Genomic DNA, 26,071 nt, shown 5'->3' with positions numbered 1-26,071 from the left:
TGGAACCAGGAACCCCAACCCCATTGTTTTTTCGAACCATCAATTGGTAGGGCTTTTAAGATTCCAGACAAAAGCAAGAGAGATTATAACCCCTTTGGCCAGAGGACAAGATGAAAGCTGATCTTATGGAAAGAGAAGACTGGCTGGGGTAGAGGTAAATGTTAACATGGAGTGCCAGGTATAGGTGAGGAGTACTCTGGGTCCAAAAGGAGCTCCCAGTATCATTCTGGAGACTCTGGGACAGGGGATGGCTGGAAGGTGATTGATTCCAAGTATATGGGGGATGGTCAGTAGCTTCATTTACCAAGCACTCCGTCAGCCAGGAGCTATGCTACCCACCTTACAGGCATTCTTCTTTTTAAGTGATCACAACAACCCTATATATTATTATGCTCTTCTTTTTACTGCTAACAAGGTAAAACTCAGAGAGGTTAAGTAATTTGTTCAAGGCCACACAGCAAACAAGAGGCTGGGCTGTAAGTCTGACTTTAGAGCCAGTGCCTTTATTTTTTTTTAAAATATATTTTATTGATTTTTTACAGAGAGGAAAGGAGAGGGACAGAGAGCTAGAAACATCAATGAGAGAGAAACATCGACCAGCTGCCTCTTGCACAACCCCTACCGGGGATGTGCCCGCAACCAATGTACATGCCCTTGACCGGAATCGAACCTGGGACCTTTCAGTCCGCAGACCGACGCTCTATCCACTGAGCCAAACCGGTTTCGGCAGTGCCTTTAATGGTGATGACATCCTTCTGCACCTCTGGAAGAGCCTCAGGAGGAGGAGAAGGGGAGATGAAAACCCCAGGCCTCCCAGGGGGTCCCTGCTGTGTTAGGAGTTTGAATCTATGAAAACAGGCCTCCACCTTGGAACTCTGTTGAAGGAACTTAAACAGTGTTGGGAGTTGTTGGGAGCTCCCTCCCAAAAGTACCTTGGAAGCTCCCAAAGAAAGGGAGAGAGAAGGAAAAGGCAAAGGTGATGCGGCTGGCCGTGATGAAGTCTCCTGCGTGGACAATGCCTAGGAGAGTTGGCTGACATTTTGTGTCTGGCTGGTCACTCTGGTGTAAACAAGGAAACAAAAGGCAGAACAGGTAGGAGACGGTGCAGCCTGGATAACCTTCTCTATGCTGTGCCCTCAATCCTGAACTCAGAGGGCTTGGAGACTCACATTCTTTCCCCAAACTGGCCTAATTAAGCCTCAATGGTTCCTGGAGTCTTAACTCATTTTTTTCTCTCAGATTTTAGCCACCTTGGACACCAGCTAAATGAACCGAAACTTTTAAAAATATTTTTTGTTGTTGTTAATTGATCATTTGATATACACTTGAAAATTAGCTGTTCCCTATTCCATTCCCTCTCACTTCCAATTCCTTTAAATTCTTTCTGGTATTTCTGATTATTTCTTCTAGTCTTATATCTATTTTGTAAGCATCAGATTTATACTGCTAATGTTAAGTGTTTGTTTTTTTTCCAGTTTTAAATTTATCTATTGACTGCTTATTAAGGAATATGAAGATTGAGCTCTTATATCACTTTCTACATTTTCCTGTACCTCTTGTTTACATGATTATTCTGCATTTACAATACTAGAACTGCAAAACAATTATTCAAGCTGACTAAACAAATATTCGATTAGTGTTCAAGAAGTGTAGTGTAATTATAATTCCTTTGATATATGGTCTATTTTTCCTGGGGTAAGTATTACTTGTGTTTTTTTTTAAGTTGTGTAATTATTTTTTATTCCCATCCTCCCACCCCTTTGGCAACCATCAGCTTGTTCTTTATGGGTGTATTTCTATTTTGTTTTGTTTATTCATTTGTTTTGGGTGGGTTATTTTTGTTTGACATATAAGTGAAAACATCCTGTATTTGTCTTTCTCTGCCTGACTTATTTAACTTAGAATAATATCCTGTAGATCCATCCATGTTGTCACAAATGGCAAGATTTCATTCTTTTTTTATTGCGGAATAATATTCCATTATTATTATATATAAAAATATATATCACTAGAGGCCCAGTGCACGAAATTCATGCACAGTAGGTGGGGTCCCCTCAGCCCAGCCTGCACCCTCTCCAATCCGGGACCCCTTGGGCCTAAACCGGCAGTCAGACAGCCCTCTCACAATCTGGGACCACTGGCTCTTAACTGCTTACCTGCCTGCCTGCCTGATCCCCTCTAACTGCCCCGCCTGCCAGCCTGATCACCCCTAACCGCCTCTGCCTGCTGGCCTGATCACCCCTAACTGCCTCCTCCCCACTGGCCTGGTTGCCCCTTACTACCCCCCCCCCCCCGCCAGCCTGGTCGCACCCAACTGCCCCCTGCTGGCCTGGTTATCCCCAACTGCTCCCCCACTGGCCTGGTCACTCCCAACTGCCCTCCTGCTGGCCTGGTTGCCCCCAACTGCCCCCCCACCAGCCTGGTCACCCCATGCAGCCTGCTGTTTGGTCGTCTGTCTGATTGTTTTGGTCATGATGGCCCCTGGCTTTTTATATATTAGCATAGCTTGGCCAGCATGGCTCAGCAGGTCACAGTTTGCTTCCCAGTTCAGGTACATGCCAGGTTGCAGGCTCGGTCCCTAGTGTGGGGTGTGTAGGAGGCAGCCAATCAATGATTCTCTCTCATCAATGATGTTTCTATCTCTCCCTTCTTCTCTGAAATCAATAAAAATATATTTAAATATACATACTATATATAATCTATACTATATTATTATATATAATGATATTCTATTATTATATACTAGAGGCCCGGTGCACAAAATTCGTGCATGGGGGTGGGGGAGTCCCTCAGCCCGGCCTGCACCCTCTCCAATCTGGGACCCTTTAGGGGATGTCTGACTGCCTCTCAAAATCTGGGTCCGCTGGCTCCTACCCACTCGCCTGCCTGCCTGCCTGATCACCCCTAATCCCTCTGCCTGCCTGCCTGATCACCCCTAACCACCTCTGCCTGCCTGCCTGATCACCCCTAACTGCTCCCCTGCCAACCTGATCACCCCTAACTGCCTCTGCCTCGGCCCTGCACCTGGGACCCAGGATTCCCTCCTCCGGCTGGCCGCAGGTACCTGTGACCTGGGCTTCCCTCCCTCTGGCCAGCTGCAGGTACCTGGAACCCGGGTTGGCTTTGCCCAGGCCGGCCACAGCCGCAGAGGACTGCAGGTGGGCAGCTTTTCTCCCTCTCCTGGGCCACAGGCGCAGGCACTGGCACCCGCCTGGAACTGAGGGGTGGGCAGCTTCTCCCAGGCTCAGTTTTGTCAGGAAGAACATCCGGATGGTCGTCCAGAAGACATCCGATCTAATTAGCATATTACCCTTTTATTAGTATAAATAATAATTTTCTATTACATATACAGTATGTATAATTTGCAAATATCTTCTCCCATTAAGTAGGTTGTCTTCATTTTGTTGATGGTTTCCTTCACTGTGTAAATCTTTCACTTTTTTGGTTAAATTTATTCGTAGGGACTTTATGCTTTTTGATACAATTGTAAATGGGATTGTTTTCTTAATTTCTCCTTCTGATCATTTGTTATCGATGTATAGAAACACAACAGATTTCTGTATATTGATTCTGTATCCTTTTCTGAATTTATTTATTACTTCTAACAGTTTTTTTGGTGGAATCTTTAGAGTTTTCAGTGTATAGTATTACATCATCTGCAAATAATGGGAGTTTTACTTCTTCCTTTCCAATTTGGATGCCTTTTATTTCTTTTTCTTCTCTGATTGCTGTGGCTAGGACTCTCAAAACTATGCTGAAGCCCTCACCGGTTTGGCTCAGTGGATAGAGCACCAGCCTGCGGACTGAAAGGTCCCAGGTTCGATTCCGGTCAAGGGCATGTACCTTGGTTGTGGGCACATCTCCAGTAGGGGGTGTGCAGGAAGCAGCTGATGGATGTTTCTTTCTCATTGATGTTTCTAACTCTCTATCCCTCTCCCTTCCTCTCTGTAAAAAATCAATAAAAAATATATATATTAAAAAAAAAAACTATGCTGAATAAAAGTAGTGACAATGGGCAACTTCGTTTTGTTCCTGATTGTAGAAGAAGCTTTCAGCTTTTCAGCATTAGCTGTAGGTAGATAGCCTCTATTACATTGAGATATGTTCCTTCTATACCCACTTTGTTGAGAATTTTTAGCATAAAAAGATGTTGAATTTTGTCAATGTTTTTCCTGCACCTATTGAGATAATCAATGGTTTTTATCCTTTATTTTATTAGTGTGATGTACCACGTTGATTGATTTATGAAAGTTGAACTATTCTTGTATACCTGGGATGATTTCACTTTGTCATGGTGTGTAATCCTTTTAATGTATTGTTGAATCTTGTTTGCTAATATTTTCTGGGGAATTTTTGCATGTAATTCATTAAAGATATTGGCCTATAATTTTTAAATATATATTTTTATTGATTTCAGAGAGGAAGGGAGAGGGAAGGATAGAAGCATCAATGATGAGAGAGAATCATTGATAGCTGCCTCCTACACACCCTCTACTGGGGATCGAGCCTGCAACCCAGGCAGGTGCCCTGACTGGGAATTCAACTGTGACTTCCTGGTTCATAGGTTGATGCTCAACCACTGAGCTACACTGGCCAGGCTAATTTTGTTTGTTTGTAATGTCTTTGACTGGTTTTGGTATCAGCACAATGCTGACTTCATAGAATGAGTCTGAAAGCATTTCTTCCTCTTCAATTTTTTGTTTGTTTGTTTGTTAATCCTCACCCGAGGATATTTTTTCCATTGATATTTTTAGAGAGAGTGAAAGGGAGGCGGGGAGAGGGAGATAGAGAAAGAGAGAGATACATCAATGTGTTAAAGACACATCAATTGGTAGCCTCCTGCACACGCCCCAACCGGGGCTGGGGATGGAACCTGCAACCACGATACATGCCCTCTACCAGGAATTGAACTGAGACCCTTTGGTGCATGGGCTGATGCTCTAATCACTGAGCCATACCAGCCAGAGCTTCCTCTTCCGTTTTTTGAAATAGCTTCAGAAGGATAGGTATTAATTCTTCTTTGAATGTTTGGTAGAATTTACCTGGGTAGCCATCTGGTACTGGGCTTTTATTTGTTGGGATTTTTTTAAATTATTGCTTTAATTTCATTGCTGGTAATTGCTCTGTTTAGATTTTGTATTTCTACCTGTTTCAGTCTTGAAAGGTAATATAGTTCTAGAAATGTATCCATTTCTTCTAGATTGTCACTTTGTTGGCATATAATTCTTCATAGTATTCTTTTATATATATATATATATATATATATATATATATATATATATATATATATATATATATTTCTGTGGTGTCAGCTATGCTATAAGTTCCCTTTCATTTATTTTATTTATTTGGTCTCTCTCTCTTTTTATTCATGTGTTTGGCTAAAGGTTTGTTAAATTTGTTTATTTTTTTCAAAGAACCAGCTCTTAGTTTTATTGATCTTTTCTATTGTTTTTATTAAAAAAATTTTTTTTGTTAATTCTCACCCAAGGATATTTTTTTCATTGATTTTTTTGTTTGTTTAGAGAGAATGGAAGGGAGGGAATGGAGAGAGAGAGTCACTGGTTGGTTGTCTCCCACACACTCCCCAACCCAGGCTGGGGATCGAATCTGCAACCTAGGTAGGTGCCCTTGACTGGGAATCCAACCAGCGACTCTTTGGTTTGCAGGTCAATGCTCTAACCAGTGGGCAACACCAGCAGGGCTATTGTTTTTAATTTTTGTTTATTTCTGCTGTAATCTTACCTATTTCCTTCTGTTTCTTTGGGTTTTGTTTGTTCTTCTTTTTCTATTTACTTTAGTTATAGAGTTAGATTGTTTATTTGGGATATTTCTTTTTTTCTTGAGGTAGGCCTATATAAACTCATTAATTTCCCTCTAGAACTGTTATTGCTGCATCCAATACATTTTGAAAAGCTGTATTTTCATTTTCATTTGTTTCAAGATAGTTTCTGATTTCTTGTTTGATCCATTGGTTGTTTTTCCTCCAGGTATTTGTTTTTTCCTTCTCCTCCTCCCACCCATCTCCATGTTTTATGTTATTGATGTCATGTTTTAGATCTTTTTGTGGTGTGCCTGGGAATGTGCTGTATAAATCTGGCAGGTAGACCAGAACACCTGGATAGAGCTCCCTGCACACCCTATGGAGTTGGAGGGGGGCATAAACAATGGCACTCACTGGTGGTCCCTGGAGAGCTCCCATGGCTCCAGCCTTCCCTGTACTCTCTCTCGTTTGTTGTAGAGAAAGTGGTCCTATGTAGAAGAGACCTCTCTGTAGGCTCTATGTGCTGGGTATACCAGGTGCTCATGGCAGCCGCTTGCTGAGCAGGAGAGGCTCCTGGCAGGGAGGCCAGGGGTGTGTGGTGACGTCCTGTTGTTCCTGCTTGCTCCCTTTGTTTAGGGACAAAGGGCTCTGGGCAATGTAGCTGAGAAAGCCCTGCTCTGAGGGCAGAGCACCTGAATAGGGCTCCAAAGTGGAGGGGGAAGTAAACAGTGGTGCTCACTTGCTCCTCAGTCCAGAGTTCCCTCAGCTTCTGAGGGCTCCCAAGGCCTCCCAGCCTTCTCTATTCAGTATCTTTCTCTTGTTTGTTGTTCAGAAACTATTCATTCAGTCCCCAGTTTGTTGTGTTTTTGTTGTTGTTTTTTGTTTTGCAAGAGTAATTGTTCTCTATCTATGTGTATATTTGAGTTTGCTTATGGGGGGGGGGGGTGAGTTCAGCATCCTCCTATGCTGCCACCATGTTGGACCTCCTATTGATTTTTATTATTTGGTTAATTTTCTATGCATCTATCACTAATTCATTCCCCTTAATCTTTCCTTGAAGTAAAAGCAATCTGATTTCCCACCCAGATAAGAATACTTTTAAAAAGACTCACAGAATTCTACAGAACAAGCCCATGGTTTTCCAACAAATAAATGGCTCCAAAAAAGGGACACAAAGGAGAAAGTGTTATAAAAGAGACTAAGAGACTTAGCAGTCAAATGCCACAGCAGTCAAACAAACCAACTGTTCAAAGGCATTTTAAGACAATGGGGAGAGCCCTAGCTGGTTTGGCTCTGGATAGAGAATAGGCCTGCAAACTGAAAGGTCCTGGGTTCAATTCTGGTCAAGGGCACATGCCTGAGTTGCGGGCTCCAGCCCCAGTGGGGAGTGTGTAGGAGGCAGCAAATCACTGATTCTCTCTCATCATTGATGTTTCTATCTCTCTCTTCCTTTCTCTCTAAAATCAATAAAAAATATACTTAAAAAAAAGATAACGGGCAGAATTTGAACATGGATTGGGCCTTAGAACATACTAAGGAATGTCTAATTGGGTGAGATAATAGCACTGTGGATTATGTTTTTAAAAAATCCTCATCTGTTAGAGATACTAAAATATTTTCTTGTGTGAAATGTCATATCTGGGATTTACTTTTAAAACATTCCAGGAAAAAAAGGGTTTGGGAGATATATGAAAGATTGGCCTAATATTGATAATTATTAAAGCAGAGTGATGGGTACATCAATATACTATTCTCCCTACTCTTGTGCATGTTTGAAATTTTTCCATAATAAAATATGAAAAAGAAATTCACAAAGAAATGGAAGAAAGAAAAATGTTGCCTGGGGCTGGCTGTGCATTATGTGAGTTGATTGCAAAAATAAAAAGTTTTATTTATTGGGTACTAGCCCATCTTGGAGGGGCACAGATATAGAATTCTGGTTTTTGAAGCTTGCTGACTCTCCCAGTCTGGGATGAGAGCAGAGTCAGCAGGAATGGTGGCAGGGCCCTGAGGGTTAAAGAACATGAGAGGCTCAGGAAGATGCTGGCTGACTCAAGACTCCAGATACCCCAGAGATCCCTTGCACCCATCTGTCCCCTTGATGCCCACCATCTTCAGTCTGTGGCTAGCCTACAAGAACCTCTCATAGCCATGATCACGAGAAATCTTTTTTCTTTAATACTCAAGGATATGTTTTTATTGATTTTAGAGAGAGGGGAAGGGAAAGGGAGAGAGAGAAACAACAATGTGAGAGAGGAAGGAACATTAATCTGTTGCCTCCCGTACATATCCTGATCGGGGATGGAACCCACAACCTGGGTATGTGCCCGGACAAGGAATCAAACCTGCAACCTTTTCGGTGTATGGGACAATGCTCTAACCAACTGAGCCACACTGGCCAGGGCGCATGAGAGATCTTGATGTCAGCTGCCACGGGCTTATGATCCCGCCCCACCCTTAAAACAGCTTTAATGAGATATAATTCACATACATAAAATTCTCCTACTTAAGGTGTATTATTCGGTTCTCAGTATATTCACAAAGTTGTGCAACCATCACCACATTCAATTTTAGAACATTTTTATCACCCCAAAAAGAAACCTGTACCCATGAGCAATCAATCACTCTCCATTCTCCTCCCCGCAAGCACTGGCAACCACTAATCTACCTTCTCTGTCTCTATGGATTTGCCTGTTCTGAACATTTCATAAAAAATAGGATCACATAAACTGTCTTTTGTGACTGGTTTTCATTTAGTGTGTTTCTAGGTTCATCCACATCATAGGTTAAGTCAGCACTTCATTCTTTATCGCTGAATATTGCATAGTTTGGATGTACCATATTTTACTTATTATTCAGCAGTTGATGGACATTTGGGCTGTATCTACATTAGCTATTATGAACAATGCTTGATAAACATTGGTATATAAGTTTTTGTGTAGACACATGTTTTCATTTCTTATGGGTATATATCTACCTAGGAGCGGAATTGCTGGATCCTAAGGAAACATTATGCTGAACTTTTTGAGAAACTGCCACACAGTTTTCCAAAGTGACTGCCATATACAATCTCCATTTCACAGACAAGCCTGAGGCCCAGAGAGGGGAAGTGTCTTATGCAAAGCCACATGCTCAGAGAGCAGGAGCTAATCATATAAGTGGCCTCAACTCCACCTGCCCTCTCTCCTCTGATTTCACTACCATCTATCTCACTGTCACACCCACACTCCTCATGCCCACTTTACCCCTCCATTCCTTTCCCCACCCAGCAGCAAATCCTCTCACACTAGTCCTTCTCAGAGGCCTCCACTGCCATATCGGGATCAAGTTCTCCTCTGTGGAATGATTTACAAGCTCTCTGCCATCTGGATCAGCAGTCACCAACCAGTGGTCGGCGAGGTTCGAAAGGTTGGCAACCACTATCTAGACGGCCCTGCTCAAGACATTGTGTGTGTGTGTGTGTGTTTTTTTTTTTTTAAAGCAGCTCTACCTGAAGCTAACAGACCATTGGCCATTTTAGTTGAGCCAGTTCACATTACTTTTTAAAAAAACTGCTTAAGCTAGGTTGAGTTCAGTTTCTGTCACTTGCAACTGCAAGGTTCCTCACATAATAAGTAATCCTCCATGTCTTTCACATATGCACGTCCAAAACACTCCTTATTGAGCAGAGGAACCACACTGACTTGCCTGTAAGCGCAAATTTACCTATTGTCCTCATATCGGTCATTATTTTTCTGAGTGTTGTTGTGCAGTCGACCGTCAATATTTAGCTTTTCTTTTTTTTTTTTTTTTTAAATATTTAGCTTTTCATGCACGGTTCCTTCCATACTGTGATTAGTGAGTTAACATTTCAGATTGTCCTAAATGGTTTCAGGTGATCAATCCAGATTGATGGAAATGATAAAACATTCATTTAGTAGTTTGGCCCAAATTGAACTCCAAGAAACACACATGATAAGCATCACTCCCTGAAGTTGTATGCTGGTTCTGGGAAGAGCCTGCTAAAACAAACTTGGCTTTGCCTTTTGACTTGCTGGTACCAAGGACATGAGCATTCACCACCAACACGGTGGATCAGAAGTCTCACATTTTACCCACCCAACTTTGCTACAGGGAAAAAGACAAACTGCATGTGTGGCAGGGCAGAGACAGACTGAAATGCTCTGATACCTTTTGGGAACCAGGGTGAGACATTACTCAACCACCAGTCACGTATTACATTCCATCCCAACCTTGATCTTTCCATACATACCTCACCACTCCCCACTTCCTGGGGATGCAATGAACTGTGGACATTTTAATATGTGGGCCTTTGCTGGTTCTGTTCCCTCTGCTTGGGATACTTGTCTACACTGAAGCTTGGTCCTTGAATATTTTGTTTAAACAACTATTTTAAATATCAGTATTTTTTACCTTGGATCTGTGGGTTACTGTGAATAGGCTTTGGAGGGTCTATCAATACCCCTGGGGTTACCTGAGAAATCTGTGTCTGTGCCCATGTGTATTACTCTGGAGGAGAGGGTCAGAGCTTCCATCAGATTCTCAAAGATGTTCTGTGACCCAAAGATTAAGAACCACCCATTTCTGCCTGGCTGGCATGGCTCAGTGGTTGAGCATCAGCCTATGAACCAGGTCACGGTTCAATTCCTGGTCAGGGCACATTCCTGGGTTGTGGGCTTGATCCCCAGTGAAGGGCAGGCAGGAGACAGCTAATCAATAATTCTCTCCCATCATTGATGTTTCTATCTCTCTCCTACCTCTCCCTTCCTCTCTGAAATCATTATATATATATTTTAAAGTTGACTTAAAAAACAAACAGCATCCATTTCTTATGTGTGTCTCTTATAAGTTCACGGAGGGCAAGGATCACACTTTTTACCTAGACTCTTCAGCACTTTTCCACAACAGACACTCCTACCTATTGTCAAAGGCTGTTAATGACCCACAGAGGCAACATTTTTACAGGCAAAGAAGAGAAAACAGGATGGTTTAATTTGTAGAGTCAAGAGTTGTTTGTTCTTGATTACAGCGTTCAACATGCAAATTACAATCACCTCTTGGTACAGAAATGGCACCCTGCCCCTTCCCTGGGAGTTAATCCAGACAGAATTCTTCCTGGGCAACCCTTAACTATGTGTCTGCCAGCAATCGCCCTCTCACTTCTTACAGTGATACGCAAACTCTCTTATGCAGAATAACTGGGAAATGCTGTCTTTCATTCAACTGAGCAGCCATATACGGTATAGCACCATTGATTTGTCAATGGATTTAATATATTCTGAACTCCAGATCAAGACCTCACATTATTTAACCTGTCTTTAATGATCCCAAAGGCACTTAAGAATCCGGCAGTGTCTCACGGTCACTGATTTTCACTGGACAGTATTATGAAATAGCGAAGGTTTCCTAAGTCTGTCCTGGCCCTGGGTATTCACTCTGAAGAAGATTTATCTGAATAAGGTTTTGACACATTTGCTTTTTATGTCATTCTGTAGGCTCAAAATGAACACAGGGAGCTTCACTTTTTGCATCCATAGTTCTTAAATTTTCTGTAATGAAAATGTATTATTTGTGTAAAGGAAGTTATAAAAATACAAACAAAAAATTAAAGGTAAAATGCTGGGTGTTTGGATCCCAAGAAAACAGGAGTCTACTGTGGTTAGAAGTCAGGCTGACTACACATAATAATTAGGTATAATTGAAAACTCCTTTTCCAAAGACTGTATTTTTGCTAAGTTTTATATATTATCACTAGCTTGAGTTTTCCCCCTGTCTCTGACTTTCATTACTAGAGTCACCAGATGGAAAATTTAAAACATTTTAAAAATAGCTGTTTCTGGGTAAGTCACCCAGCACACACTCCTTGTATTCCTCTAGTTTCAAACATAAAGGGGAACCGGCTCAGACAAGAATGATCCTTGCTGCACATCCGCCAGCTCATGCATCCTCCTTTTTATTCCGAGAGGCTCCTGCTCAAACGAAAGTTACAAGGTTAAGCGCTACTCCGAGTTCCTGACAGCTAATTCCTGCTTGGTCTTCAAAAAATAGAGGTCTGTAATTCCTTTTTGAACATGCCTTCGAAGTGGAGGTCTTTGGCCATGAGTTCCTCTTCGACATCATCTAGGGCCCACTGGTGATCTGTCAGCTCCAAGGCTTCCCACTCTGTCTGCAAAGAAAGAGAACACAGAGCAGGGAGAGAGGGGCAGAGGGGCTGTTACTGAGAGCAGTGCTGACCTTTGTGAGCACCTGCTCAGGGCCAGGGGCTGGCTGAGGCTGTTTACATGTGTAAGCTCTCAGGTGTTGCCATCCACCCCAACCCCCAATTTACAGACAAGCAGACAAAAACTAAGAAAGGTAAAATATTTGTTTAAGGTCACTGGAGCTAGTAACTAATTACATTGCTCAAATAGTCTATTAATGCTGAATACTTTGCCTTTAATTAGTGGGCTTTAAAAATATGCTTTATGAAATTTAACATGCAATACAAATGTTAGTTCATGGGTGTGTTCTTTTAAACAACTGTAATTCATATGGCATAAAATTCACCCATTTAATATATGCAATTTAGTGGTTTTTAACATATTCACAAAGACGTGCAACCATCACCACTACCTAATAATTCCAGAATACTTTCATCAGGTTTCAGAAAAAGAAACTTCCTATCAAACAGCAGACACTCTTCTTTATCACTTTCCCCCAACTCCTGCAAATACTCTACTTTCTGTATCTTTGGATTCATCTAGTCTGCACATCATACATGCCCTTTTGTTACTGGTTTCTTTCACTTAGCATGCTTTCAAGGTTCCTCCCTGTTTGTACCATGATTCAGTACCCATCCCTTTTGATGGCTGAATAATATTCCATTATATACACTCCACTGTCTAGACATTGTGCATATATACCAAAATGCTCCATTTTGTTTTTCTGTTCATCAGATGATGGACTTTTGAAATGTTTATACTTTTTGACTATTATAAATAGTACTTTGAATATTCTTGTATAAGTTTTTGTGTGGACATAGGTTTTAAATTTTTTGGGGTATTTACCTAAGCATGGAATTGCTAGGTCATATGGTAACTATTTTTAACTTTTTGAAGAAAGGCTAAAAACTGCTTTCCAAAGTGGCTTCCTCATTACCACCATACATGAGAGTTCCAAGTTCTCCACATCCTTGTCAACACTTATTATTGTCCATCTTCTTTTATAACTGAGTGGGTGTGAAATGGTATCATTGTGGTTTTGATTTGATCTCCCTGATGGCTAATGATGTTGAGCATCTTTTCATGAGCTTATTGGGCTGTCTTTTTATTGTTGAGTTCTAAGAGTAGTGTGGTGTGGTCTGCACACGGATAACGATCTTGTGTTCCAAGGGGTGGGGGACTTTGTAGCCAGCAAACAGCACCTGTGGATCCTTCAACAGCTGTGATTTAATAATGTTTCCTAGTGTATGGTCTTCTTTGTTGATGGTGAACAGGCATTGGGTACCTTGGTGTCCTTGTTAATGATAATCATCTCACCTTCAAACAAGAACGAATCAAGGCAGGAGGAGCATTCATCCTAGTGCCACAGCCACCTCCAAAGTCTCCAAGTCTTATGTTTATTTTGTTAAATTTATTCCGTAGATTTTTATAGTGATATTATTATAAATGGAACTGTTTTCTTAATCTCAGCGTCAGATTCTTCATCATTAGTGTATAGAAATACAATTGATTTTTTTAATATTGGCCTTATATCCTAAGACCTTGCTGAACTTGTTTATTAGCTCTAACAAACAAAGATAGCTTTACTTCTTCCTTTCTAATCTGACTGCCTTTTTATTTCTTTTTCTTGACTAACATTCCTGGCTAGAACCTGCAGTACAATGTTGAATAGTGGCAAGAGTGGACATTCTTGTCTTGTTCCTATCTTAGAGGATAAGCTTTCAATATGAGTATGGGTATTTCATAGATACCTTTCACCAAGATGAGCAAGTTTCCTTCTATTCCTAGTTCTTATAATGAAAATTAGTGAAATTCTGCTGTACAAAAATTATACTAGATTTTATAAATTATAAAATCATTTCATGAAAAGGCTCTATGTACTGAATTTTTTAAATGAAATTTTCATCTGATGTCTACAGGGTCCAAAAGTTAAAAAATATTCCAAATGTTTACCTAGTGCCTCTGATTGGACTGTTTTTACAGCTTCAGTGTAGATTGAATTTGGTGAGCATTTAAAAACTAGAAAAAGTACCAAGAATCTCAAATTTAGTTAGATGATTCCCTAAGGAGAAAGAGACATGTAAAGTAAAATACATTTTTGCTAAATTTAAATAATGGAATAATGGACACTACACTCACTTTAGAGAACCCATCTTTAAAGTAACTCTGAATGCCATTTGGAGCTTCAGTGAAGCTGGAAGAAGTGAGTGTACCTTGAAAGCTTTGTTGGTGTCTGCGGGCATGGCCATGGCTGCTCCAGTCATCTGCTCCTGCATCATCCGTGATTGGTCAGCGGCTGCAGAGTAAGATGCACCTATATGAGCCCCAGGGCTCAGCAGCACCCAGTGTGCTCGGGAGGAACGGTCCTTACACAAAACTTACAGATGCTCGGTAGTGGGTTAGAGAGCCATATGACACATTCACTGACTGGCCCTACCTTACACTGGCTATATGACTCCAGAAAAGTCACTTTACCTCTCTTGAAGAATGGGGATGATAATAGCAGGAGAAGAAAGGTAACGAAAGAAAGCACTAAACTTTACTTCAAATTTAAACAATAACAACAGCCACCAGTTATTGAACAACTACTATACGCCAAATACTTCACTAGGTACTTTACAGATTCTACCTCATCTACCCCTAACAACAAACCCTGAAGTTAATTATTAAGGTCCCTATTTTACATCAGAGGATTAGAGAGGTTAAGTAACCTGCCTGAGTTCCCAGCCATAAAGTGAGACAGTCAGAACAAGTACTGGCAAGAAATCTCATCAATGCACTAACTCAGTGGTCGGCAAACTCATTAGTCAACAGAGCCAAATATCAATAGTACAACGATTGAAATTTCTTTTGAGAGCCAAATTTTTTAAACTTAAACTTCTTCTAATGCCACTTCTTCAAAATAGACTCGCCCAGGCCATGGTATTCTGTGGAAGAGCCCACTCAAGGGGCCAAAGAGCCGCATGTGGCTCGCGAGCCGCAGTTTGCCGACCACTGCACTAACTAATCAAACCAGGCCTTCTTTCAACTTCCATTTTGCAGGCTTACATTGCTGGTGTGGATCCCTCATTTGAGGGTATCAGACTGAGGGACTACATCTTGTCCCTATTATTGCCAGGGAGATCTCGGATCTTTAGTTTGACGCTGGAATTTTTAAGACTTTTTAGAATACCTCAGAAACTTAGTAAATTTAAAGAATGAGGGATTGTATTTGACTATGCTAACAAATAGCATAGCCTACCTGATTTTTTTGCCTCTGGCATGGATGATTCATCTATCAGAGTATTTGCTTATTAAACCTGATGTGCTCCTTACCATTATCTTGGCCCAAAATCAGAGAGTAAATGCTCCGAAGCCCAAAGACATTGAGGAAATACCAGGATGCAGAACTCACCCTAAAGCAAAAGTGAAGCAATGTAGGTAGTTAGGTCAGAATTCATGTAATTCACACTTTGCTAATACCCAAAGTTGTCCAGAGTAAGAAATCACCGGGGGTAAGCTATATTCATTCAAAGCACAACCAAAGAAGAAATACAAGTTGTGAAGGCAATCTTACAAATAGTTATCGCTTACTGCAGGTAAAGTGCCACTTAGAGCTTTGAATGAATTCTGTAATAAATTCTGCCTTCAGTAGCAGGAACTGAACTCACAACTGGTGTGCCTCCTTTTAATTAGGGACTGTAAGCTTTGCTTAATTTTCCTTTCTACATAATGGGTTCTCAAACGATTCATTGTTTTTAATTATAAAAACAACACACTTGCTATAAATAATGAATGCAAACAATGCAGAAGTACATACAATAAGAAGTTCTGACTCCCAAGTTGTAGATCTACATCTAACAGTAAGCTAGTTGTATACCCACGTTCCAGTCTCCTTTGTCCACACAAGCATGTCAGTCACAGATGCTGAGAAAAGATTTTAAAAGTTTTTCTTGCACATAAAGTTTTTGCTTGGCCCAAATGAGCCTGGAAGGTCGAGGTTTAGTAGAGTCATGCTACTTAAAATAACTATAGCTTTTCTCCTCTAGTGGAATTGTGCACAGCCAAGACTCTAGCACTCAGTTTGGCCTGCCCCTCCCATTCAACCACTGGTTTGCTAACTTCAGGGAAGTTACCACTGGAAGTTACCCATTCTTCACCTCTTGTCTGGCTTCCTTTTTTTGTTGTTAATCCTCACCTGAGAGTATTTTTTCATTGATTTTTAAGGAGAGTGGAAGAGAGAGGGAAAGACAGAGAGAAACATCGATGTGAGAGAAACACATCGATTGGTTGCCTCTTGCACACGCCCCGACCAGGGCCAAGGCGGGGAGAAGCCTGCAACTGAATCGAACCCGGGACCCTTTGGTCTGCAGGCCAATGCTGTATCTACTGAGCCAAACCAGCTAGGGCTGGCTTCCATTTTTAATGCCAGACTCTGGGAAGCCACAGACAAAACAGTCTGGAGAGACCATATGAAAAAGCACTACTGGGTTCTACATTTGGTACCAGTGTTCTAAGAACTTTTCAAATTTTGGGTTTTATTACTCTGCTATAAAAAACAGTGGTAAATAAGACATGAGTGCTGGATTTGGACAGACAGTGTGGTCAAATCTCTTTCATAGGGTTGCTATGAGGATAGAAATAAGATAATATGTAGAAAGCACCTAGTACAGTGCCTGGTACCAATGAAAAGGTTTAATGTTATTATCAGTAGTAATCTATTTTGGAAAAAATAATACAAACATCCACTCCCATATGCTCCAGGGCATTGCTAAAAGGTTTGTCTAGCTATATCTTTTAAAACTTTTTGGGAGTACATACATCTACCCTTGCACTCCTAAGACGCAAGTACCTAGAGAAAAGAGGCTAAAACATTCTCTCCTTTTGTGAGACTCAAAAGAAAGTTCTTACCAGGATGCATCTAATGTGAGTAGTTCGATTCCTTGCTGTAGCATCGGCTTAAAACGGAGGGTCAGTGGAAATGGGACCTTGGCTGCAAAGAAAGAAAAGTTCATAATCAGTCCTAGCTTCTTTATTTTTAGAAGAGTAAAACTGTGAGTGCATATATTCTTTCCCTGAAGAGGTGGGAACTCTGGACCATACAGAGTTGGGCAAACTTGTCACTTTCTGAAGAAATACATCAAATGTCACTCTTCCTTGAATACTAGCTTCTCTATTGCTTAAGAAACAGGGACTCAAACTGAGCTGTGACCTAAAATCTCAAAAGAAACATGCACTAATCTGTTAAACCTAAAGTGGAATATATATACACAGAGAACTACATTACTAAGAAACCAAATTAATTCAAATCAAATCAAAACAACTTATAAACAAGTAGACAAACGACTCACCCCAACACCTAGAAAATGAAGTCAAAATATAAATGGGCTTCCCTTTATCCTACTCAACTAGAACACTAAATCAGTTTCAGATACAAACTAGCAAGCCACTCGTTTGAATCCCTATTAGTAAAAAAGCATCAACATTATGAACTTACAATCAGTTTGTAATAAGAGCCATAAAATCATAGCATATTAATTTTTTTGCTGTTCAAAGGATGTTGTTACCAGTTTCCACTACAGAACATAGGACTCGTGATGTTAGCACTTTGACTTCTCTGAACAGGGAGAAGGGAAAGGAGCGCAGATGAAATAAACCCAAGTCTTGTCAGTGGTGACTTACTTGTGACAAAGCCTGAGAATGTCATGTTGATCCATCCGCCAATAAGAATCATAGGGAGAACGTTTGTTACATTGCCTTTCATCATGTCCGTTAGCATAGTGGGATCTAAGACAAAAACACAGGAGACCACTACATCTTACCACTGCTGGCAGGGGCTTCCTCCTGATTTTCTGTAAATTTTATTTGATAATTAAAGTAATACAAGTTCATTGTAAAAAACTCAAATGACATACAAAAAGGATGTAGATGGTTCCCCTGGGCCCACTCTCTAACATTTTTAACTGTTGCATATCCTTCCATCCTTTTATTTACACACACACACAGAGGAGTTTCTCTCATATACATATACAATAGAGGGATACAATGCTTACTATTCTTTTTCTGTTTTGTTTTTTAGTTTCACCTAAGGATATGTTTATTGATTTTAGAGAGAGAGGGAGAGAGAGAAACATCGATGTGAGAAACACTGATTGGTTCCCTTCCATATGCACTCCAACCAGGGATCAAACCTGCAACCTAAGTATGTGCTCTGACCAGGAATCAAACCCACAACATTTTGATGTACACAGTGACGCTCCAGCCAACTGAGCCACCAGGCCAGGGCACTATTGTGCTTCTTAATTTAAAAAAATTAATATGTTGTGAATGCTATTTCCACATTGGTATAATAACTTTCTCATTATTTTTAATGTCTGCATAGAAATCCACAATGTGGTCACAGTCATCACTACTGAGTGAACCTATAGATTGTTTCATTTTTTTTTTTTTTTTTGCCAATAAACAATGCCGTCAACAACTACCTTGTACATAAGTCTGCATATTTTTGTTGATACTGTCAGATTGTCCTTCAACAATAGTGAGAGAACCTCACTTCCCATGACCTTGACAGTAGCAACTTTGGTCAAGCTTTCAATCTTTGCCAATTTAATGGGCTATAAAGGACATCTTGTTTTAATTTGCATTCCACAGATTTTAGTAGGTCAAGCATCTTTTTGTAAATTTATTGGTCTTTTGTTTATTGTAGGTTTTCTGAAAGATTTATAGTAACTTCTGTCTGGGTTTAAAATAGCTAGCTGGTAATCTCACCTAAAGAAATGGATACTAAAATGAGAGGACAGTCAATATGGGATAATAAATTTTGTTTCACTTTAAAGATGCTGTGTTTTTCACATGACAGGGATCAGTGAAAGTAAGAAATCTGTTAAGAGTAAAAATTGTAGGATGGCCAATAGCTGGTCTAGTAAGAGCTCTTCCTCATCCAAGCAGAAGCTGGGTGGCCATCTGTCAGCAAAAGGAGCCAGGCACTGGGTGGGAGCCCCAGCTTTTCCAACTGTGCTCAATGGAGCCCTGGGTTCTGAGTAACTGCAAAGGGAAGAGACCCAGAGACAATGGCTCTAGTCTCTTCAATCCCTTAGCTGAGAATTCTTTATTTATTTATTTTATTTTTTAAAAATTTATTTTAGAGAGAGAGAGAGGAAGGGAAAAAGAGAAAAATATCAAAATTTTTTTTGTTCCGCTTATGCATTCATTGGTTGACTCTTGTATGTGCCCTGACAGGGGAACGAACCCACAAACTTAGTGTTATCAGGACGATACTCTAACCAACTGAGCTACCCAGCTAGGGCCTGAGAGCGCGCTCTCTCTCTCTCTCTCTCTCTCTCTCTCTCTCTCTCTCTCTCTCTCTGTTTTTTTTGTTAATCCTCACCCAAGGATATTTTTTTCCATTGCTTTTCAGAGAGAGTGGAAGGGAGGGAGGGAGAGGGGGAGAGCGAAAGAGAAAACATTGATGTGAGAGAGACATATTGACTGGTTGCCTCTCACCTCAACCAGGAATGGGGAGCTAACTTCAACCCAGGTATGTACCCTTGACTGGGAATCGAATCTGAGACCCCTTGGTGCATGGGCTGACGCTCTAACCACCGAGAAACACCAGCCAGGGCCCGAGAGCTCTTTTTAAAATCCACTTTATATTTTGGAGTTCCCAGAACATTTATTTGGAAAAGAGAACACTACTTCTGTAGATTGCTGTACTAGATGATATCTAAGGTCCCTTAGATTACTATCTTCAACAATTTAACATTGAAATCAAATGACACATTCTAACCCCCCCCCCCCACTCATGTTAAAAATCTTCCTTAAAGATGAGAGAAAAGAATAAACATACCAGTCATAGGAGAAGGAGGCACCACCTTCCTTTTAGTTTTTTTGAAAAATCCATCCTCCGGGTTGTTGAAGTAATATTTTCGTGTCAGGAAAGACTAGTAGAAAAAAAGAGCTTTTTAAATCTTAAAACTGTGACATAGCAAATTGTCAAATTATTCCCTAGAGGTTTGGTCAGAAGGCCCTTGGAATATGCTGTTATACTAAGAGCTGACAGCCCACTTGGCAGCTGAGCTGACATTTTAGCTGAGTCACATTTAAAAACAATTTCCTAAGAAGGATGAGGTCACAATGACAGCAAACACCATCAGGCCACAGCTTAATTCCTGACTTGCCAGCCTTCAGTTTTCCCCAAAGAGTCCCCTTATAAAACATTCCGATATCTACTGCCTTCAACAGTGAATCGTGGGACTTTAAATAAAAGATAAATGAGTACCTGTTTGGGAATGTATTTTCCATTTTCCCTGAGGACTCTGCTTCGAAGTAGGACTTGACTGAAAAATACAACCAAGACAATGAGATTTTTATAAAAGCGAAACACTAGAAGAAAACAAGAGAATAAAGTAGAAGACCTATTTAAACACAAGAGAGGGCCTATTTGGCAACAGTCCGGTATGGAAACTTTTCAAACTACAAGTATCTTTAAAACCAATCTAACAACCCCCAAATCAGGTTTTCAAAAGAGCATTTTTCAGAAGTGACTTTGTTTCTGAAAAGATTTCTGAAGGAGGCACATTTGGAACACTCACCTTTCTCTTAATTTATGAGCTAAGGCACTTTCTCTGAGTGAAAAGAGTAGCAGTTGGATGCTTCTCAGATGATTTGGAGGCAGGAGGAGGGAGAAAGGGTGAGGATTGAAGGAACTTCTTAAGTCCCAAAGAGAAATGAGTACAGGACTTGACAGGGTTGCTATCTGACAGACAACAAATAGAAATTTCACCCAGTACTCAGACTGTTAGTAAGCTCTCAATAAACATTTATTAAAGTAACAAGTGAAATTATTTGGTGATATTTTAACATAATTGATCATTAAAGATAACAGCGCAATACAAGTGGGTGGTGCTAAGCTACAAATAGTAAACAATAGTGATCAAAATACTAATTTTTTCTTGGTTTTCAAAAGCTTTTTACAAAAATTTATTGATTTTAGAGAGAAGGGAGAAATAAGAGAAACATTGATTTGTTGTTTCACTTATTTATGCATTTATTGGTTAATTCTTATATGTGCCCTGACCAAGGATCAAACCAGCAACCTCGGTGTATTGGGACAACACTCTAACCATCTGAGCTACCAGGCAAGGGCATTCAAAAGTTGTTTTCATTGGGGGGTCAGAGGGGGAGCCTACTTAGCTTAATAGAAATCTTTCTTGAAAAGTGGCGGAAAAAGATTGTCACAGAAGCGAACACAAGAAAACTGCTTGGTTTTCTCTCTACTCCTCAGTATAAACCACCTGCTCTAAGCAGTAGGTCAATACCCTTAGGATCTCCTTGTCAGTCTAGCTTTCTCCATATGCTGGGAATTCTCTAGTGCCCCTCTCCTTTACCTTCTTCAAGCTCCACCTTTTCTTTGGAACTCTTCCCAATGCCTGGTGCCCTCAAGGAATTCTCTCTGGTCTTCCTCCTCCTGACCTCGTTGTACTGTATGGTTGACTGCTCCATGCACAGGCTTACAGAGGTGACATGTAATATGTTCTGTTCCCTGGGAGCTAGTCTAAAGCTACTCAAAGTGTGGCCTATGTACCAATGCTGATCTGTGATAAGGGTTTAGAAAAGTTTATAGTAATTTGACATTATTACAAGATCCAAATATATGATCAAAATATTTTATAAAAGCATCAGTCTGTGATAGATTGGAAATTAAAAAATTAAATCAAGATAAGCTTTAATTATCCTATATATTATAAGCACCACTTTCTTTTTCTTTTTTAAAATATATTTTATTGATTTTCTACAGAGAAGAAGAGAGGGAGAGAGAGTTAGAAACATCGATGAGAGAGAAACATCGATCAGCTGCCTCCTGCACACTCCCCACTGGGGATGTGCCCGCAACCAAGGTACATGCCCTTGACCGGAATCGAACCTGGGACCCTTCAGTCCTCAGGCCGACGCTCTATCCACTGAGCCAAACCGGCTCCGGCAGCACCCACTTTCTTAAACTGAGATCCACAGATGTATTCTCTGAAATTTGCAAATTCTACAAGAAATTTTTAATTTTCATTTCCATTAATATCTAAAAATAAGTCCTAGTTCTGGTTATAGAGATAAAGCTTTTCTTCACAGTGCTAATTTGCAACTGAAAGACATTTTCTTAAAATAATAGTTTAGTTTTAAAATTTATTATTTCTCAAAGTGGAGTTCCATATTTTTAAAGATCGGGGTGTTTTTGTTTTGTTTTTCCTTTCAAAGAGTCGGTATATTCTTCAAGCTTGAGAACTACTTTTTACATACATTCTATCCTGAAATATGGTCTAATAGATTTTATTTATGTACTTTTCAGGTTTGGTTTAATACATTTTAGAAAAAATTTTAGTAAGTTTTGAGGCAGTAACAGTTAATAATTTATGAAACCCAACATCCCATTTTGTGATCATTCAGGTTACTGGAAACTTATACTGTATTTAGAGCAGTGATGGGCAACCTTTTGAGCTTGGTGTGTCAAACTTCGCCAAAAAACCGAGCATAACTCGGGTAGTGTGTCACTTTGAGGAAAAAACATTATTTTGCCAATGTTTCATCCTCAGGAGCAGCAAATGTTTCATCCTCGGCATGCAGCCGCCTCAGCGGCCGCGTGTCATCAGAAATGGCTACGCATGTCAGTGCTGACACGCGTGTCATAGGTTTGCCATTACTGATTTAGATGAATGTTTGCAACTAAAATACATCTTTTGCCTTGGACTTCGGCCAGTTCAGAATCATGTGGTCAGCATTCTACTCAAGTTCAAATGATTACCTGGTGGGGTATAGTCACACCATTGTCAGAGATGACATGACTTCACTTAAGTGAAGGAGCAATTATGATCAGAAATCTTGAATTTTCTTTAAAGCAGTGGTTCTTCATGTAGGTGGCACTGCCCTCTAGAGGGCCTAATGGAAACCTGTGGAATTTTTTAGAGTGTCAAAGTTAAGGGATGGAGAGAAAGCACACAACTAAGTATTCCTCAGTGCTGGGGACAGATGTGCAATACAAAGAACTGTCCCATGTCTCACACTACTTGTGCTATCTCATCAAACTGGTTTTAATTATCTGAGCCTCAAACCTAATTCCATTTTTTGCAATGGTTGGGAGGGATGATTTTTATACTGAATTTCCAGATAGGCAACCAGCATGTAAATATAGGAAAAACTGCACTGTGTTGTGTTCAGAACTTTATCAAGAGTAGTTCACCACTTAGGAAAATTACATCCAAACACTGCCTTCTGTTACATCTACCGGTAAGTAGCTAACACAATGTATCAGCCTACAATGGAATCTGCCCCAATTTATAGGGATTTTATAGCTAAGTGATTGCACCTGACTTCTCCATTACACCTTCTCTAGGACTGTTATGCACAAGTACTTACGAAACAGAATTTAAATTATCTTCTTTTTATTTCTCACAATTGTTGCCTTTATGTAAAGCAAGCCTGTCAAACTCGTGGCCGGCGGGCCGCATGCCTCCTTTATTTAAACTAGGCATGAGGTCCACCGCCCACGAGTTTGACATGCTTGATGTAAAGCATTATGTTCCCTTTTTTTTTTTTTTTTTTTTTTAATATTCTTGTATAGAGTGCATCAACTGTGAATTTCACTTTGGGTTATAAAAGGGAGTTTTGGGTCTGATGTCATTCAGTACCATTACTCTGAAATCACATATTGAACCCGGAGCAAAAATTGTGGCAGACAATCTATGACAGCAGGAATTGTAGTCAAGAGAATTTAACTTGGGAGTGAGACTGTACTGGGTTCAAGTACAGGCACAATATTTTACTATTTGGTTATTTAGGGAAGGCTACTTAACTTTCCCAGGCTCCCTTTTCTTCAAATGTAAAAATGGTTCAGGATTATCTATCTCAGTGTTAATTTGAGGGTAAAATGAGAACTATTTATTGGTATCAATACATAAATAAATGCTGACTGTCTGAGCTCTCTCCACTTTACATCTTTTTGTGTGTGTGTGTGTGTGTGTTTAATCCTCTCCTGAGGATATTTTTTCCATTGATTTTTAGAGAGTGTGGAAGGAAGGGGGAGGAGGGAGGGAAGGAGGATGGGAGGGAGGGATGGATGGGAAAAGAGAGAGAGGGAGAGAGGGAGGGAGGGAGGGAGGGAGAGAGAGAGAAACATCGATGTGAGAGACATTGATTGATTGCCTGCAACTGAGGTACCCAGGCCAGGGCTACTTTACATCTTTCTATAGCCTCTCTTCCTGTGGTGAACTGACTTCTTAAGGTTATCTACAGGAGGTTGGTTCTGTCAGTTCTGAAACTGATGCCAAAGAAAAGTGAGTGGCTTCTGTGGCATAGTGGAAAGAGCTCGAGACTTGGGAACCAGAAGACTTGGTGTTAAGTCCTGAATGTCACTGTGTGTGACCATGGAACCTCTTAACACTTAGTTTCTATAAAATGGCTCAGTGGTTGAGCATCGACCTATGAACCAGGAGGTTATGGTTCGATTCTGGTTCAGGGCACATGCCCGGGTTGTGGGTTTGATCCCCAGTGTGGGATATGCAGGAGGCAGCTGATCGATGATTCTCTCTCATCATTGATGTTTCTATCTCTCTCTCCCTCTCTCTCTGAAATAAATAAAAAAATATATTTAAAACAAATTTTTTAAAAAATGGGACAGCATCTACCACAGAGTTGTTTTGAATTTTAAATAAGTTAATGAATATAAGTGCTTAGCATAGACTAAGTGCTTAATAAATGTTGGTTTATTATTATTATTCTCAGCATAACTGGAAAGCACAACTGAAAATTATAGCAGTCCTTTCCAAACTTCAGTATTCTCATTCCATGGTTATTTTTTTAAATCTTATTTACCTAGTACTTATACTATTAAAAACTTAGTATTTCTTATGTATCAACTTTTCTACTTATATAAGTTTTAAAAGAAAGCTTCAAATTACCAGCAAATGTAAAATCAGTATTACCTGCCACAAATAGGAAGTAACTGTTAAATACAATAAAAACAAAACAAAATTATTAAATTTTAGCTACTGTTGCCTGTGGAAAGTCCTGAACCTGAAGCTTGCTCTTTGTTAAAAAAGGAGATTAATAAGTGCTAAGGAAGTGTTAAAGACATAACAACATTTATCTAAGATAAACTCTGTAAATAGTTGGAACGATTGACTGAAAATGTTTATTTTAATATGGAGGGGCACACGTCTAGATACCACCTAAAATAATCTCAAATTACCTCCCTTTGCAAATATTGTAATGAAGCACACGAGGAGGAATTTGCCTTCACTCCAGTAGGGGAAATGATAATCACAATCCCTCACATCTCTACAGTAGTTTTGTGTTTGCCAAGCTCTTGGATAGTTGGTATCTCAGCTAGCCACCACTGTAGTTTGGTAAAACGAGTATAAACACACCTACCTTATCTATAGTTCATAGATAAGGCTGGCGACTAGCCTAACAATATTAATAGCAACATCGTTTTGAACCCTTAATTCGTCCCAGCTAAAGGCTTTATAGACATCATCTAAAATTTAATCCCCACCCCTGCTCTATGAGGCATATCCTGCTATCATCCACATTTGACAGATGACGAAAGTGAAACACAGAGCTAACTCAGCCCAGGTCACCCCGCCCGTGGGAGCGCGATGTTGAAATCGGGGTAAACTGGCAGAACCCCCGCACTTTCTTGCTCAAGGTCACGGGGGGAGTGAGATCGCCGGATCCGGAGGGCGCTGACCTGTCGGAGACTTGTTCCTGGGTGAGCTTTTTGTCGCTCTGCAGCAGGATGGACACGTAGTGGCGGATCATGCCCACGAAGAAGGTGATGATCACGATGGGCAGGACCACCCAGAGGCGGATGTTGGAGTCGAGCAGCAGCTCCGGCCCCGCCATCTTCACAGAGCGCCAGCTCCTGACCAGGGGTGGCTGGGTTTCTCTTCCCACGGGTGCCGGGCTCCCACTCGAGTTCGCCTCCGAGCCTTCCCACGCCCTCAGCCTGGTTGGCGCGGGACCCTACTGCAGGTTCAGGCCCGGCGTACTGACCCTCGCCGGGGCCGCGCGGCCGCCCACTTCCGGCGCGGAAATTTGAAGTCACGACGCGCCGCGCCTCGGTGACGTCAAGGTAGCGTCG

The 26,071-nt window shown here is 40.7% G+C and overlaps 2 protein-coding genes across 3 annotated transcripts in view; one reads left to right on the top strand and one right to left on the bottom strand.

Annotated features, from left to right (window-relative positions):
* Positions 1 to 26,071, top strand: part of FANCD2 (FA complementation group D2) — a 104,449-nt gene that overhangs the window by 8,289 nt on the left and 70,089 nt on the right. Inside the window, exon 1 of one of the 2 annotated variants that reach the window (XM_079794819.1) lies at positions 25,931 to 26,062. The exons of the other annotated variant lie outside the window; for it this stretch is intronic. The gene's annotated coding sequence lies outside the window, so the exon portion shown is untranslated. Of the gene's footprint in view, positions 1 to 25,930; positions 26,063 to 26,071 lie in introns of those variants that run through there. 2 annotated transcript variants of the gene reach the window in all.
* Positions 10,735 to 26,002, bottom strand: EMC3 (ER membrane protein complex subunit 3). Its single transcript, XM_079794822.1, has 8 exons — positions 25,679 to 26,002; positions 20,222 to 20,279; positions 19,790 to 19,883; positions 17,626 to 17,730; positions 16,855 to 16,936; positions 15,280 to 15,359; positions 14,178 to 14,260; positions 10,735 to 11,930 (listed from the first exon to the last, which is right to left on the bottom strand). Exons 1-8 carry the CDS (start codon positions 25,831 to 25,833, stop codon positions 11,802 to 11,804), a joined length of 786 nt encoding a protein of 261 aa, XP_079650948.1. The 5' UTR covers positions 25,834 to 26,002; the 3' UTR covers positions 10,735 to 11,801.

This window comes from Cnephaeus nilssonii, assembly GCF_951640355.1.
Source record: "Cnephaeus nilssonii genome assembly, chromosome: 17".
Taxonomy (NCBI): Eukaryota; Metazoa; Chordata; class Mammalia; order Chiroptera; family Vespertilionidae; genus Cnephaeus; species Cnephaeus nilssonii.
The sequence above is the reverse complement of the archived record's forward strand: the minus strand, read 5'-3'. Positions and strand labels throughout refer to the sequence as shown.